Below are 15,547 nucleotides of genomic sequence, written 5' to 3'. Positions count from 1 at the left end.
AAAAAACAAAAAAAAAAAAACACCGTCCCCATGGCCAAACCAAAGAGGAAAAAAAGACAAATGGCCCACAGCAGATTTCTTGTAGTTGATGGGAACATCAAAATTAGAGAAAATGGGGGTCAGGGAGACAGCTCAGTGGTCTAGAGTGCAGCTACTCCCGCAAAGGACCTAAGTTTGGTTCCCAGTACCTACATGGCAGCTCACATCAGGTCCCAGGGAATTCAATACCCTCTTTGGCCACTGTGGGTACCACATACATGTGCTTACACAAAGAGCAAGACACGCAAGCAGTCATACAAGTAAAAATAAAATATCTTTTCTTTTTGTATTAGAAAAATTAAAATGATGGAATATAATGATGGAATAGAAAAAATAAAAGGTGGGGGAAAAACAGAAGTCAAGGCGGATCATGGCAGGGTCCTAATGGATCTTTAAAATGCAAAGTCTTAATTAAACAACATAACAACATGAGGAATTTACTGTATGAGCTAACTAGAGTCTAGGAACAGCCAGAAACAAAAATAGTGAAATGGTAGACAACCCAGAAAAAAGGTACTGAGAACACAGACAAAGGAGGAAAACACAGAGGGGAGTGAAAGAAGGAGCACAGCAGAGGGATCTAGGGCCCAGGTTACTGATGCTTCAGCACAAAGGGAGGGTCAGGAGGGAGGGAAGTCATTGAAATGGTGATCCAAGACTTCAAACCCAATCCCCAAATACTCAATGCAAAGTAAATGCAAAGAAACATTTTCCTATGCAGCCCACAGAGGTTGTTTCCTATGCAAATAACCACAGAGACAAACCTCGAGGGCAGCCAGAGGGGAGAACACATATTACTCTATCTTTAAGGATGTAACAATAACCGTGAGTCTAAAAAGAGACTTCTCGCCAGAAATGATGGAAACAAGAAGGAAAAGGAGTAACACCTGGAGGAAGAAAAGTGCCAATCTGGAGGGCTGTGTCAAATGAAAGTATTTTTCAAACACAGACACGAAATAAATCATTTTCATATACACAAAGCCTGTAGCTGATTTCTCCTAAAGGAAATTCTAAGGGGAACTCTTCTGACAGAAGGAAAACGACCCCTGAGGGAAACGTGAAGTTAAAAGAGAGATGAAAAGCAATTCTATACATAGAGCACAACCAATGAACGCCGACTATACAAAACAGCAATGTGAGGCCAGGCTCAAAATATACGTGGAAGGAAAGTGCACGGTGACATTAATGCCAAGGACAAAAAAAAAAAATGCCTTCAGTCTCTGTGTTCTGCTAGTCTGGATTTGGCCACTTCCAAGAGAATGGTGATGGCAATTTAAATTATTCTTTAAATTTAGCAAGCATGTTTCCATCTGGGATAGTTATGAAAAAAATACTAAAGGATGTTAAACATGTTGAAAGAACAGAAAAGAAGATGGAAAATAGAAAACATTAACTGGTGTTGAAGAAAGCAAGGGGAGAAAGGAAGAAGCGGGGAATGTGGCTTTACTTAAGAAGAGAAAATGCAAAGAAAAGCAACAGAAACAAATGTGTGAAAAATGCCCAAGTTGTGATGATCAACGTGGAGTCACTGTGCTAAACCACTAAAAACAAGTAAAGATGGTAAGGGAGATGTTTGGTGGTTAAGAGGACACAGCTCTTGCAGGGGACCTGAATTCTGGTCCTGGCACCCTGATCAAGAAACTCACAATTGCCTAGAATTCCAGACCCAGAGACTCCAGCAGCCTCGTCAGCCATCCCTGAGCACTAACTCCCATGGACTTACTTCGACACAGATACACATGCATACACATGATTTTCAAAGTTTTTTTTTTTTTTAAATAAGGCCTGGAAGCTATTGGGGGGGGGGGGTTGATCCTATGCATATCTACCTAGAGTTATCACCAGAAAGCCAATACCTGCACAGCAGCCACAACACCACCATGCAGGGCCTCTGCCCAGCACCTGCCTCCTTCATCTCAGATTGATGCCACTCTTGCTATGAATCATCATGGCCAAAAACTACCATTTCAAGTATCTGATGCCATGCCATGCCATTGACCTTGAAAATCACTCCCTTGCCTCCACCTCCGAATATGTCTACAGTCTACTGTACTACAGTGTTCAGTTATTTCCATGGAAATGCTATTCCCAAATAAAGACCATAACACAGAGCGGGATGTGTAACTCTATTGAGGAGTGTGTAATGCCGTGGAAATGCTATTCCCAAATAAAGACCATTACACAGAGCAGGATGTGTAACGCTATTGAGGAATGTGTAATACCATGGAAATGCTATCCCTAAATATAGACCATTACACATCTCTGTCAAACAAAACAAAGTAGATTAGAGAGATGACAGACAGATATAGGGAAATGATATATAGGGGAGGAAGAGAAAGGAGCACAATGATGTAGTGATTTGAATGAAAATGTTCCTCAAAGGCTTTGATGGGTTTAAGAGGTGTGACCTTAGAATAGGAAGTGGGTTTCAAAGGCACAAGCCCCTCCCAGTTCTCTCACCCTGATTCCTGCTTGCATTTAAAGACTTAAGCTGAAAAGTTCTTCTTGCCACCATGCCTGCTGTTTGCTGCCTATGCTCCACATTATGGAGTCTGACCCACTGGAACCATAAGTCCAAATAAACCCTTTCTGCTACAGGCTGCTTTGGTAATGATGTTTTATTACAGCAATTAACAAAGTAATTAATACAGATAGATGATGTGGATGGATGGATGGATGGATGGATGGATGGATGGATGGATGGATGGAGAGATAGATGTAAGAAACAGATGAAAGATCGTGGATGAGAAATAGATAAAATATAGAGAAATGATAAACGGAGGGATAAATGAAAACAGATAAATATATACATAGAGATGATAGATGGATAGAGAACTATGACTAATATGTTCATAACTATGACATACAGAAAAGATAAATAGACAAACTAGAACATGTAAATAGTATTCTAGTTTCTTCTTCATTGCTTCATTTTGTCAGAAAACACTGATGAAAGCAACTTAGGGGAAAGGGGTCCATTTAGCTCAACTGAGAGAAGGCTGGGCAGGAACTCATGCAGAAATAACCCCTGTTTACTGGCTCACTCACTGCCTTACACTCAGCTGCATTTCTGAGATAGCCCAGAACCACCTGGCCAGGGAATGGTGCCATCCACAGTGGAGTGGACTTAGGCCAGTGGTTCTCAACCTTCCCAATGCAGAGATCCCATAATATAATTACTCATGCTGTGGTGACCTCAAACCATACAACATCTTCATTGTGTCTTCATAACTGTAATTTTGCTACTGTTATGAATCGTAATGTAAATATCTGACATACAGATGGTTTTAGACTATTACATGAACAGGTCATTTGACCTCCAACTTGACCTCCAAAGGGGTCACAACCCACAGGTTGAGAGCCACTGTCCTAGATCAACTGACAAGAGAGTAACTCATAGACATGGCCACAGGACAATCTGATAGAGACAATTCTTCAACTGAGGTTCCTTCTCAGATAACTCTAGGTTGTATCAGGTTGAGAATAAAAACTAACCTGGATGGATGAATTGGTGGCTGGATAAACAGAGAGACAGGTAGAGAGATATCAGGATGGATGAAGAGATGGGTGGGTAAACGGAGACAGGTAGAGAGATGATTAGGAGTTAAGAGAAAGACAATAGGTAGATGAGATAGATAGATGATAGGTGAAGGATCTGATACATACGACAGATGTTAGCTAGTAGATGATAGATATATACATATATGCATATATATACATACATACATAAATGGAAGAGTGAGTGGATGTCAAGTATTTTTTTCTTTTAAGTTGTTGCACGTGGTGACAACATAATCCCTGTGGAACAGATATTCAACTCCAGCAGAGTCTATATGGAGCCTGTAGTATTCTCCATTTCTATAACATGGCTTTTTCTGACTCATGAGATCAGGATTCCCACTTTTTGGTTAAGCCACCCCACTGATTTTACTCATGGAAAGGATTCCTCCCCTAAGGAAGGCAGTACTCCATGAAGCCATGAATTGTCTTTGAGTGGAACTCTATGAAGGGTCTTCAGCCAGGCGCTGCCACTTTTCTTGGGGATGACATTGCATAAAGGTAATTTTCTTTCCTTGAGTCCCAGCAACAGCTCAGGGCAGAGCTAACCTAGCCAGGGTTGGCTGACCCTGCAATCCAGGGGAATGGCTTTAACAAGAGCAACTACAGGGGTGGTTTCTCCCTTGTTTTTAAAATACCTGAATTTGTGATCACATCTATGAAGTTGGTGGTAAATCTCTCTTGCCTCTGTGTGTCTAAAAACATCTTTTGATTGCATGCCTGATTAAAATTCTCATGTCAACACTGTTATGATTATTCTTAATCTGCAACTATACAATAAACATAATAATCAGGTTAATTTTTTGTTCTAATTTCTTCTTTTTTGTCTCTATTTTCAACCCACCTTTCCCCTCACATTAAAATGATCTTGTTATTCAAGGGATTTTGGAAATTTATTTCACCCACTTCTAGCCAAAATGAAAACATCTAAGTGTTCCCTCCTAAGTTCATTTGAGATGAACGAAAAATAAAAGGGGGGAAAAAAACCCAATAAAAGTAGAGGTTTATTTGAAAACCGTAAGCTATGAGAACTGCTGAGGCTGAACAATTTGGTCTCAGGCTTCATAAAACTACAAATAAAAATCTAAAAGTTTACTTATGTAAGTGGGTGACCTTAACTTGTTCCATTCTATCATAAATATAATTTTCATTCAACTATCTTCTTACAAACTAATAAATTTACATTACTACTTGACTGTCCTATTCTCATAAATTTTTTGACAAAATAAAAATAAAGATGACTGTCAGGATTAGGACACACCTTGGCCTGGACTTAATGGCTTAGCCAAGTTGTAATTATCTCTGCTACATACTGAAATCAAACCATAACTTTAACCTAAAAATAAATACACAAATAAAAAGATAACGTAATGTCTATTGCCTCCTGCACATTAAACACAGCTATTTAACTTTAAGAGCTGAAAATAAAGACTATATAAGTAAGATCTCCAATTTCATATGTAATCAAGGAATAAATTAGGTGAATGTTAAATGGTATGTTTAAAAATAAATTAGCCACATAAGCTAAAGTCTACAAATGCCATCAAGTATACAAAGGAAACTATATGATTCCAATGTAAGATAAAATAATAAAAATAAGTTAAATATAAATTGAGGTTTCCTTGACTTTTTAAATCATTACAACACAGTACATAACTGTATCTATTAAAATATACATTTTATACATTGTCAGAGTATGGAAAAATTCGAGGTAGATTTCTCTGGTCTTCACTACAAAAATGATTACCTAAGAGTTTCAGATTCAAGCTGATGGGTAATTCTATATGGGAAGAATAACATGGGGGAAAAGCATGTTTTGATGAGGAAAACCTGTAGGGCATAAAATTCATTCTTTCATTGTGAAAAACAGTAATTGTCTAAATGTAGAGATTTTTAGAGGTTTGCTAAAAAGCATCAATTTAACAAAGGAAGCAAAGCCAAAGTGGAGCCAGGAAGCAGGAAAGGAAGAGACCAAGGGGACCGTGAGGAGAAAGAGACATTTTCAGTGAGGATGAGCAGAGAGAATTCTGTTCAGATAAGAGGATTCTGCGTTACAAACACGAAGCTGGGGTTCAGCAGTAGAACGGGCCTTGTTCTAAAGTGAGGAGAAAGAAAGGGGCAAAGTGAACACTTGAGCATGTCATAGTCTGCAAGCTGGAGGTCTGGGGAGGGCAGAGCTCACAAAGGGAAATTTGTGCGTGGTCAAGGTCATAAAGCATTTACAATATTTTCCAAAGCTGAACCTACATACTGCAGTAAAGCCTGAACACAATTCTTTTTTAAACAAATTAGTTTTAAATGTATATCTGTTTCTGGGAAAATTTACAAAAACTGGCCTAGGGTACAAGGACTTTTTATTTTCTAGATAAATTTTCTGCCATCTGCATTAGTTTTTCACTCACAGAAAGCTAAATCTTAATGACTGTTTTCTCTGTGACATCTGTTCCTTTTTTTTCAAAGATTATCTTTTGCCTACATAAATGTATGAGAACCGTGTGTGTGCCGTCGGCAGAGGCCAGAAGAGACCATCGGATGCCCCAGAACTGCACTTGAAGATGGTTGTAAACTGTTGTGTGCTTTCTGGGAACTGAACTTGGGTCCTCAAAAGACAAGCAAATACGGTAGCCTCTGAGCTGCCTCAACAGCCTGCGGTCTGGTCTCTTGGTTTTAAAGACCTTTATGTATTGCTCTTAAAGTGATTAAATCTGATTTGTGACTCTAGTCACACGAATAAAGATTATTTTTATAATGATGTTTGATTATTGATGTGAATGTATTGAGGATTACAAAAATTCTTAGAAGTCTAATGATCCATGCCATTTCCAAATTCTATATGCAAATGGAATTTCCTTCTTCGTTTTTATTTTCAAACTTCCTATGCCTTTATATTTACTGAATCTTTTCTGTTTTGCTTATTTGTTGCAAGCCCACTGCTTAAAAAGATAACCATTTCTAAAAACATCAGAGGAGTGGATATAGTGGATAATCATTTGGCTCATGATCTTGGGCTATCTGGCCAGATAGAGGTGGTGACCTCTTATATGGAAGGAAAGAGGGTGGTCCTGCTCTCTTGGGTGGTGAAGACTGAGTTAGGCAGCATGAAGCAGCGAGTGACAAGTCCCCAGCTTTCCAAGGACTCTGCAACTGGATTTACCATAATCCTCTATCTGTGAGTGCATTTCCCCCATTTTATATCTTAATAAATCCTTGATACCCCTTAAACTGACACATGTGGATTTCTCTTAACAAACAGAACTGATCGACAGACTCCATGGAAGCTTCTCCAGAAAAGGTGACTCCTCTGTGGCAGAAAGGCTAGGACACTGATTCCCAGGCACCAATCACTTCTGCCTCTGACATAGGACCAAACAAGCACCCAGGAGGCCAGTGTGCATGCAACAATTTACAACCAAAGCCTAACTACAGGGCTGTTGATGAACAGATACTAAGGAGAAAAATCTTTATTTAAAATGAGAATGTAAAAGTTGTCAAAATCAAATGTAGTTTCTATGCAGACCCTATTTCCCCAAAGTACCTAAAGCTGGAGGCTATGAAGGGAATGTCCTCAGCATGAACATCCCACAGAAACTAACACATCAGTGTGAGGGACGGTAACAAAGCTGTATAATTCTACCAAGATATCCATCCAGGCAGCGACCCTGGACTGAGGTTACTCCTATATATTTACTGTAGCCAAAGAGAGTTATTATACCAAAATATCTAGGCAATCTTACTTACTTGTACCTTCAAAACATCCCCTCGCCTCGCCCTCTTTAACGATGTCCACAGTTTAACATGACTCGTGTTTTCACTACAACCCTCTGCCCTCCTCGTTCCAATGCTATGGTCAAAAAATACCATTTACTTTAGAAAACATCTGCTTTTTAATGTTTTTAATTTAGGGTGAGAAATAGAATCCAAAACCTCACAACCTTATATGTAAACAAGTAAGATGATAAATTTAAAGAATTGTGAGACTGGTAAATAAAGATGCATACGTGCTATTTATAAAAAGACATACCTTAAGTGGGGCATGGAAGCTCAAGCCTGTCATCCTAGCTCTGAAGAGGTTGAGACAAGAGGATCAGCATGAGTTCAAGACCAACCTACATTATGATTGACAAGACAAGTCTAGGAAAGGTGAAAATAATATCTGAAATATGAAACACCGAGAGTTGGAAAACAAAAGAATGAAGAAAGAAATGTACACACTAAGTAAAACACTAGGGGAAAACCTTCATGTCAGTGAAGACCTAAATCCATAAAACAGGCAATAGTTATAAACCTGTAGGCTAACAATAACTGTTTCAAAAACTATAAAGCATAGTAAACGAGCCTTTAAAATATTTGACACCTTACAAAGAACCTCTCATGGATGACAGTTTAATAATAAGTTACTCTCTTAGCAACTATGCGTAGCCTAACGAATGCTTACAGTATGCAGTGACTCCTTTGACTCGTCTCTCTGTAATGAGACATCAGCAGGAAGTCTCCAGAACTTTCCATCCTGGTTTTATCAAATATACCAAGAAGAGTTACTCATTTCACCTACTTCGAAATGAAGGAAGGGATGGGAAGAAGAAATCCAGAAACGTATCAATAAATAAATTGATGAGTAAAACCTCCTCGTTCCTTGCTGTTTTCAATAAGAATTCATTAACAATGAACGATGACAGGCTCTTTGTCTACGAACTACGTTCTATTTTGTGACCCAAAGAACGAGAGCACAAAGACGGATCGGCATAACTTATTCATGATCAATAACTAATTATTCACAAAGCTTAACACCAGATGACAAGCAGAGACTACAGCATACGAAAGGCAGTTGAGGTGACAAGCAATAGCCAGGCACAGCCCAGCATTCAGCAGGTCTGATGAAGGATGTCTGCTTTGGGCTTTCTAGTTAATACAGTCCACCCACACAGAAGGCAGAAAAAAACACACAGCGAGAGGAGCCTCTGGCTGCCTGGAGTCTTTCTCTGAGTTCACCATGAACCAAATTTGTTTGGGCCAGAACTGCCGTTCTCATTTAAAGACAAAAAGAGCTCCCTAACTAGAACAAAGAGTATGAGATGGGCCTGCACCACAGAAAGGCAGTGAGACAGCACAGTAAGCATCACTATCTCCAGAATTTCATCTCTTTGTTCTTCGGGAAGAACAATTAATCACAATTATACCAGAATTTAACACAGCAACTCTATTATACTTGAAAACACAGCAGACCATTTTGAAAGAAGCAAAAGAATAGACCCCAAAAGTTTATTCCAACTGAAAAAACAAAAACAAAAGACAACAACAACAAAAAACCCCACTTATCAAGCACAGTTGTGAGCACAGCTGCTTTTCTCCCAAGGTAATGAGTGTACTGCAGGTAAGAAAATGAGAACGCGGGTTTCTTTTTCTCCCCACTGAAAATATCCCACATGAGACCTGCTTAGAACTGCTGATGAGCAAGGCACTCCAGACACCTGCCTGGGGTACGAGGCTCTTTCCTCTTCAAGTAACCCATTCAAAACAGGAACGGGGCAAGACTCAATCAGGCCCTTGAAGTCAAAGGCAAATGTTGTGGAAGGACAAGACATTATGCTGTCATGGGCTGGAAAGGAAGCCTCTGAAAGGAAGGGCACGAGCTTTTCCATTTTCCAGCCTGTGAAATCTATGAGATACCAAAGCATCTCACAGTCTTCAGCCATTAGATATGCAAAAGAGGTATGTCTTGTGTCTACTCAATATGACCAAAAGTGCACTTCGTATTCTAAAAGGTACATGTGTTCTTTCATCTCTCCAAAATTCTGGTGGGCAGTTAAAAGCCACACTCAGGAACATGAAGAAGGAGTTGGAAAGGCTGTGAAAATGGTGATACAGACAGGACTCAAGTTCGTTACATATATATGGAAAAAGAAAGGAACAAAGGAGAGAAGCAAAAAGGAAAGGAGAAAGACACGGTGATCAGGACATCACTGTGACCCCCATGAGTCTGTAAAGAAAGCCATGAAAGACTTCACTGTCTCTTAGAGATAGCTGACATTCAACTTGTGCCCTGGACAATCTTGGCTCTTAGAAAGAGCATGCTATTCTAGCAAAGAAATTCAGTTTGGGGTGTGTTGCAGGATATTTGATTACACTTTGAACCCTGAGGTTGAGTTATTTACTGGAAAAATATGCTTCTGGCTGTGGTGTGGCTCAGCCCTAATGTATAACTTTAAAAGCTTTCTACTTGAATATTGTACACAGAATTAAATAAAGTCAACCATAGTTCAAGAGGCAGAGCAAGCAACCAGTCAACAGAAAAAAAAAAAAACATAGAGAGCAACAGAGGAAGTCAGGAGGAGAGAGAGGGAGGGAGAGAGGAAGGGAAGAAGGGAGGGAGGGAGGGAGAGAGAGAGAGAGAGAGAGGGGAAGTAGAAGGGAGAAGATCCGGTCAGAGGCGTTTTTGTTTAAGATGGCAGAAGAGAAAGCTCTCATCCAGGATGACAGTAGAGGAAGAAGCAGCTGGGCGCTGTCTCTAGTCTCTCTGAACTAGCAGGTTTTCACTCCAGCATCTTTATTGGTAAAACAGAATGAAAGAGACTTGGTTAAAAACAACAGTGATGAGGCTAGCTCCTGCTGCGACTTAGACGGGAGAGAGGCAGCCTGAGGGCCCAGCCCAGGAAAGAGGGAATTCCTGAGCTCCTAAATGGGGTACTTCCTGCGACATACTCAAGGTTCGGTGTAGGTTTTAGTTGGGGCACGCAGTTCAAAAGGACACTGAGATAGACTATCAGATACTAAGTTATACTATCATGGGCAGACAGAGAGGCAACAGCAAGGGATGGGAGAAGTTCCAAGGAGAGTTCAGGGTCCAGTACCGGAGAGAGACAACATGGGAAGTCATGGTAGAATCAGAGCCCATGGAGCTGAAGACAATCTCTTCTTGTACCTTTTGAGGATGGAAGAGGTTCACAGCAAGAGCCTGAAGCCAGGCTCTGTGACTGCCAGGCAGAAGGAAGAGAAGGGGGAAGGAGTGGAGGAGAGGATGTGGTAGCACCCTTCAGTGTAGACTTGCTTCCCATGTGAGATGCCCCATGTGGCTCACGACAGTGACCCAATAGCATATGTGTCAGTATCTGTGAGAAGAGGGAGAGCAGAAATGGTATTCTAACATCACGTTCCTACAGGCAGCTGTGTGTTTTTTAGTAATCCATCCTTCTGTTGGGCATCTAGTATTCCAATGACTTAAAATCACAGAGATGCTGGAGGTGAGAGTCTGGAATGAGAAAGAGAAGTTTCCCCAGAGCTTTCATGAAGGTAATGCAGAACCTGAGATGAGGTAGGGAAGTACGAAGCATTCAAAGCAACAGATACTCTGGGTTGAAGGTATGAGAAACAGAGTGGAGCTTAAAGATAGGGCTGTCATGTAACAACATTCGTCAACGAGATGAGAATTAACATACAGCATTCCTAAAAGAGCCTGGCATAGCTGCACACCCCACAGCCCAAACTTACTCAACTGTAGGTATCATGCCAGGAAAAGCAGAGGAACCTTGAGATCATGAGAAAAAGAGACAATCTCTAAAGATAATAGGAGAGAAAGATACTGGATGCTGAGAACAGGAGGACACCAGGGAGAAGCAAATGTAAGCCGGTCTGTTCCAGACTGCAGGCTGCGTGGGTGACAGAAGCCTCACCCAGTGAAGCCATCAAAGTTGATTTTGAAGGTTGAGAAGCAGCCAATCATATTGCTGACCACCACAAGGCGAATCAAAGTAAATAAATCTGAGTGACAACCATAGTTCCAAGAGCTTATGCCACAACTCTGTGTTCCTATTCTGTGCTTCAAAAGGACCAAAGTGAGGCAGAGCATTTGCTCCTGGTGTCCCCGGCTGACCTCAGTGGACTGAGTGGCCACGGTCATTTCTAACGCAGCCCTGTTGTGTAAAAGAGTCGTGTGTTACGACAAACCAAATACACAGGCTGTTGTTGTGAATCTCTGAGGAATGAGGACATCCTCACTGCGGCTGCAGGGAAGACACACATCACCGAATCCCTGATTTGGCAGCACATGGATCAGACACTGGACAAGATTAAAATTTTCCAGGCCAACCATGATTAAAGGCCACATCACCTATCATGGGTCTTCTTTATTTCCACCCATACTGTAATGGGAGAATTTAAAGAAATAGGAAAGGTGGGGGCTGGCAAGAGGGACCACCTGGTAAGAGTTCCAGAAACCACATGGTGGAAGGAGAGAACCAACTCCAGCAAGGTGTTCACTAACCGCATATCATGTATGCATGTGCAGTCGTGTGCAGAAGGGGGAGGGGCATATCTATGCATGTATGTATGTGCAGTCATGCTATGTGCAGAGACGGGAGGGGCATACTGGGAAAAATAATTAAAAATGAAGATTCCAGGGGCCACAGTGTTCACTGTCACATAATCGGAATGACGGAAATAAAAACCAGATAACACAGAGGAAAGCACAGGCAAGTCTACCTTGTTCCCATTCGCACCAACTAGCGAGAAAACCATTACCAGCTTAAACAGCCCCAAACAGACAATCTGTCTACATGAAGTGCCGTGCCAATCTCCAGCAAGCGAAAAGAAAGAGCATGCCTTTGAGATATTGATCAAGGACAAGATGTGGGCCTCCAACAGGGGTCTTCATGTGGCTACTGGCTTAACCATGGAATGCCCAGAGTGAATGGAGCACACTCAGTTCTGTGCCCAAGAGCACAGGGAGAGCTGGCTGCCCAGTCACCATTTCTGACCACCGCTGTCCGACAGGCTCAGTGGCATGCTGCTGCAGAGTTCCTTATGTTTTCTTTCCCTCTCTTCTTGGTGCTTATGAACACATCCGCTACAAACAAGTGAAGAGGATGTTGGCAGGGGTCCAGTGAACTTTATGCCCGTTTCTCACTAATCACCTGTGGTGTGCCCCATTGTGGTCTCTGATTGATGGCTTCACAAAGCCCATCTCTGCTCTCTGGGTAGAAACCTACCACAAGAAGATCAATTAATCTCCAACAGCCGCCATGTGCTCACAACACTCCCTTCAAGTCACCCACAAAATTGCACTCTCCAAAACTAAGCAGAGTCCACATCCACACCCTACACCCAAACTATCCACCTCCACATCTCTTTTACCAGTGTGAGATACTGGGGGAGACCACAAAGTGATTTCATTTTAACAGCACAACGGTGGAGGTTAGAAATATCAATTTATAAGCAACCAGCATTCTCTAAGACAATCAAATCATAAATATCCCAACTTGCTTTCAAGTTCAAAATTAACTCTAAAGGTGGTCAGCTGCCATTAGGCAGAGTGCCCGAGGGTGCGCCAGTATCTATAGAAACACAGCATTCTATGGGAAGGAGAAAAGGGGTCGGGATCCCACAGTGCTCTCGTGTGAGGCTGTACAACTTGATTCTGGCTTTTTCTTCTCATTGCTTGTTTCATTTTTTGTTTGCTCTTGTGGGGCTTTTTGCTCTATGAAGATATACTGAAAAGTACTGCCAAGCCCTTGGTGGATGCCCAGCGCTGCGTGAGAAGCATTCCAAAGGCTTTCAGCAGACAATGTTTGGCTCACAGGCACATTCCTGAGCCTCGGAACAGTGCACACTCTGCAGGGACGGCTATGGAAGCAGTCAGGGTCAGCGTGGGCAAACGCACCTCTGCCCTCCATCTGTGAAAGCTTGGGCCCAAACAGAAGGCAAGAAGCGGGAAGGAGGAGAAGGAGAAGCCAAGCCACAGAGGAGGACAAAGAGGAGAGAAAGAGGGAAGGAAAACCAAGAGAGAAGTGAGGATCTGCCCAGGCCTTGGCTGAACACTTACTGGTTGAAGAGAACCCGTGAGCGCACGATGAATTTGAAGATGTACTCCAAGGCTTTTATGGCTTTGTACAGCTGCTCATTGATTCCTGGCTTTTCAGCACTGGCCACATAGGTCCGTAGCACCTTGGTCAGCTTCCTAGTGCCAAGGGAAACATATGTCAATCAAGAGTTCAGAAATCCCAACTCGACATTTTTACTCAGGTTTCCACTTATGAATATATGCATATTCATAAAGCTTTCTAACCAGACAAGGCACCTGATAAAATGTCTTCCTGGTCGTGTAAGAATATTAAAGGGGTGGTATGAAAGGGTTCCTCACTTGGCACCACCTCTCTGCAGCCTAGCTGGTGTTGTGTCAACTAAAGGCCTTATACTGAAGGAACTAGGAAATTGTTGGGTGGTAATTTCCAAATAAACAGCACAAAATTTTAAATGCATCTCCTGAGGATCCCTATTAAGAGGATGAAAATTAGATTTCTAAGGTAGATGTTATAGTTCTTAATAACTGAATTCCCCCCAAAACACTTAATTTAAAAAACGTAAATAATAACTGATCTTCTCATGGTCATATTTATAAACTGGGAGTGTGAAACAACTCAATAACATGAAAAAGTTTACACAAATCACAGCACATACAAATTCATCAGAATTATTTTTCCAATTGTTCATCCCATGACAGACATAAATAAATGGGAAATAAATACAAATGAATTGTATACTTGGAGACTATAATTCATAACAACTTAAGGTTTTGGTAGCTTTTATTGGGGTGGGATGAAGTTGTTTGCTTATTTTTGCTTTTTGAGAGAGTCTCTCTATGTAGTCTTGGCTGCCCTGGGACTATTCAGCAAATTTCAACCTGTGGGTTTGGACCCTTTCTCAACTCCTTTGAAGGTTGCAGATCAGATATCTTAAATTACAAATCATAACAATATCAAAATTACAGTTACAAAGTAGCAATGAAATCATTTTCTGGTTGGGGTCACCACAGCATGAGGAACTGTATTAAAGGGTGGAAGCATCAGAAGGTTGAGACACTGATAGAACAGGCTGGCCTCAAGGGTGCCAGCATAAAAGGCATGTGCCACCACAACTAGCCAGAGATATCGTTTTACAAAATTGTTAGCATAGGAAAAAGCTTTAAAATTTTCTTTCTTGCATATAACCAGAGAGTCCAAATGGTAACAGATTGATTCAGAACTTCAGGGTATATGAAAAGTTCAATTTAAAACAAACAAAATTTGAGAAATATAATTTGAAAAATAATCAACTTCATTAATAAACAAATACATGTAAATTAAAATCAGACAGGGATGAGAAAGCATCTAAGTTGGAGGGTGCCCTCAGCAGGTGCCAGGCCCAGCATCCAACCCCCAGCCCATGGGGGGAAAAAGTAAATAATACAGTATGTAAACAAATAACAACTAAAATATTTGCCAAGTGAAGACAAGATGAGGGGATAAATCAGAGCAATACTCTTTGGAGGGAAACCAACAAACATATATCAGGGTATTTTATCACTGATGCCAGATACAAGCAAAAATATTCAAATCCTTTGACATCAGCAACTTCCCTTTGAGGAAATGTTGTATAGCAGCAATTACAGATGTATTCAGTAACATTTGCCTCAGCTTTGTCTGAAGTAGTAAAACATATGAGCAATGCAATCACCTGAGCCGTATAAATAATTTAATTATGAAAGAGAATAGAACACTGATCGGCTGTTATGTACAAAAAGGGAGAGGCCCGACAGGGGGGTCTGTCACCACTAACGTGGATTGGTGGAGTTGTCTTGTTTTTTTTGGGTTATAAGACAAGGTCTCTTATGGCCTGGGCACTTGCTGTTATGCAGCTGAGAACAACCTTAGACCTCTGCTCCCTGGTCCCCACCTCCAGGGTGTTAGGATTACAGGTGTTTGCTATCAGACCTTGTTTATAATGTGCTGAGGCTCAGGCCCCAACTTCTGTGCAGTCTACTGACTGAGTTGCAACCACGGCCTCACCCTGCCAATCAATGCAAAGTGATATTTCTAAGTTGCTAAAGGAAGTGCAAAGTGGGACAATAAGCCGGGCGATGGTGGCACACGCCTTTAATCCCAGCACTCGGGAGGCAGAGGCAGGCGGATCTCTGTGAGTT

The 15,547-nt window shown here is 41.3% G+C and overlaps 1 protein-coding gene across 2 annotated transcripts in view; it reads right to left on the bottom strand.

The window, feature by feature from the left end:
- The window catches only part of Dock1 (dedicator of cytokinesis 1), a 503,376-nt gene that overhangs the window by 371,737 nt on the left and 116,092 nt on the right, over positions 1-15,547 (bottom strand). For both annotated transcript variants that reach the window (XM_013347890.2, XM_005351416.3), the window contains exon 22: positions 13,412-13,546. In XM_013347890.2, coding sequence (XP_013203344.1) covers positions 13,412-13,546 — 135 coding nt within the window. The remainder of the gene's footprint in view (positions 1-13,411; positions 13,547-15,547) is intronic.

This window comes from Microtus ochrogaster, chromosome 8 (assembly GCF_000317375.1).
Source record: "Microtus ochrogaster isolate Prairie Vole_2 chromosome 8, MicOch1.0, whole genome shotgun sequence".
Taxonomy (NCBI): Eukaryota; Metazoa; Chordata; class Mammalia; order Rodentia; family Cricetidae; genus Microtus; species Microtus ochrogaster.
The sequence above is the reverse complement of the archived record's forward strand: the minus strand, read 5'-3'. Positions and strand labels throughout refer to the sequence as shown.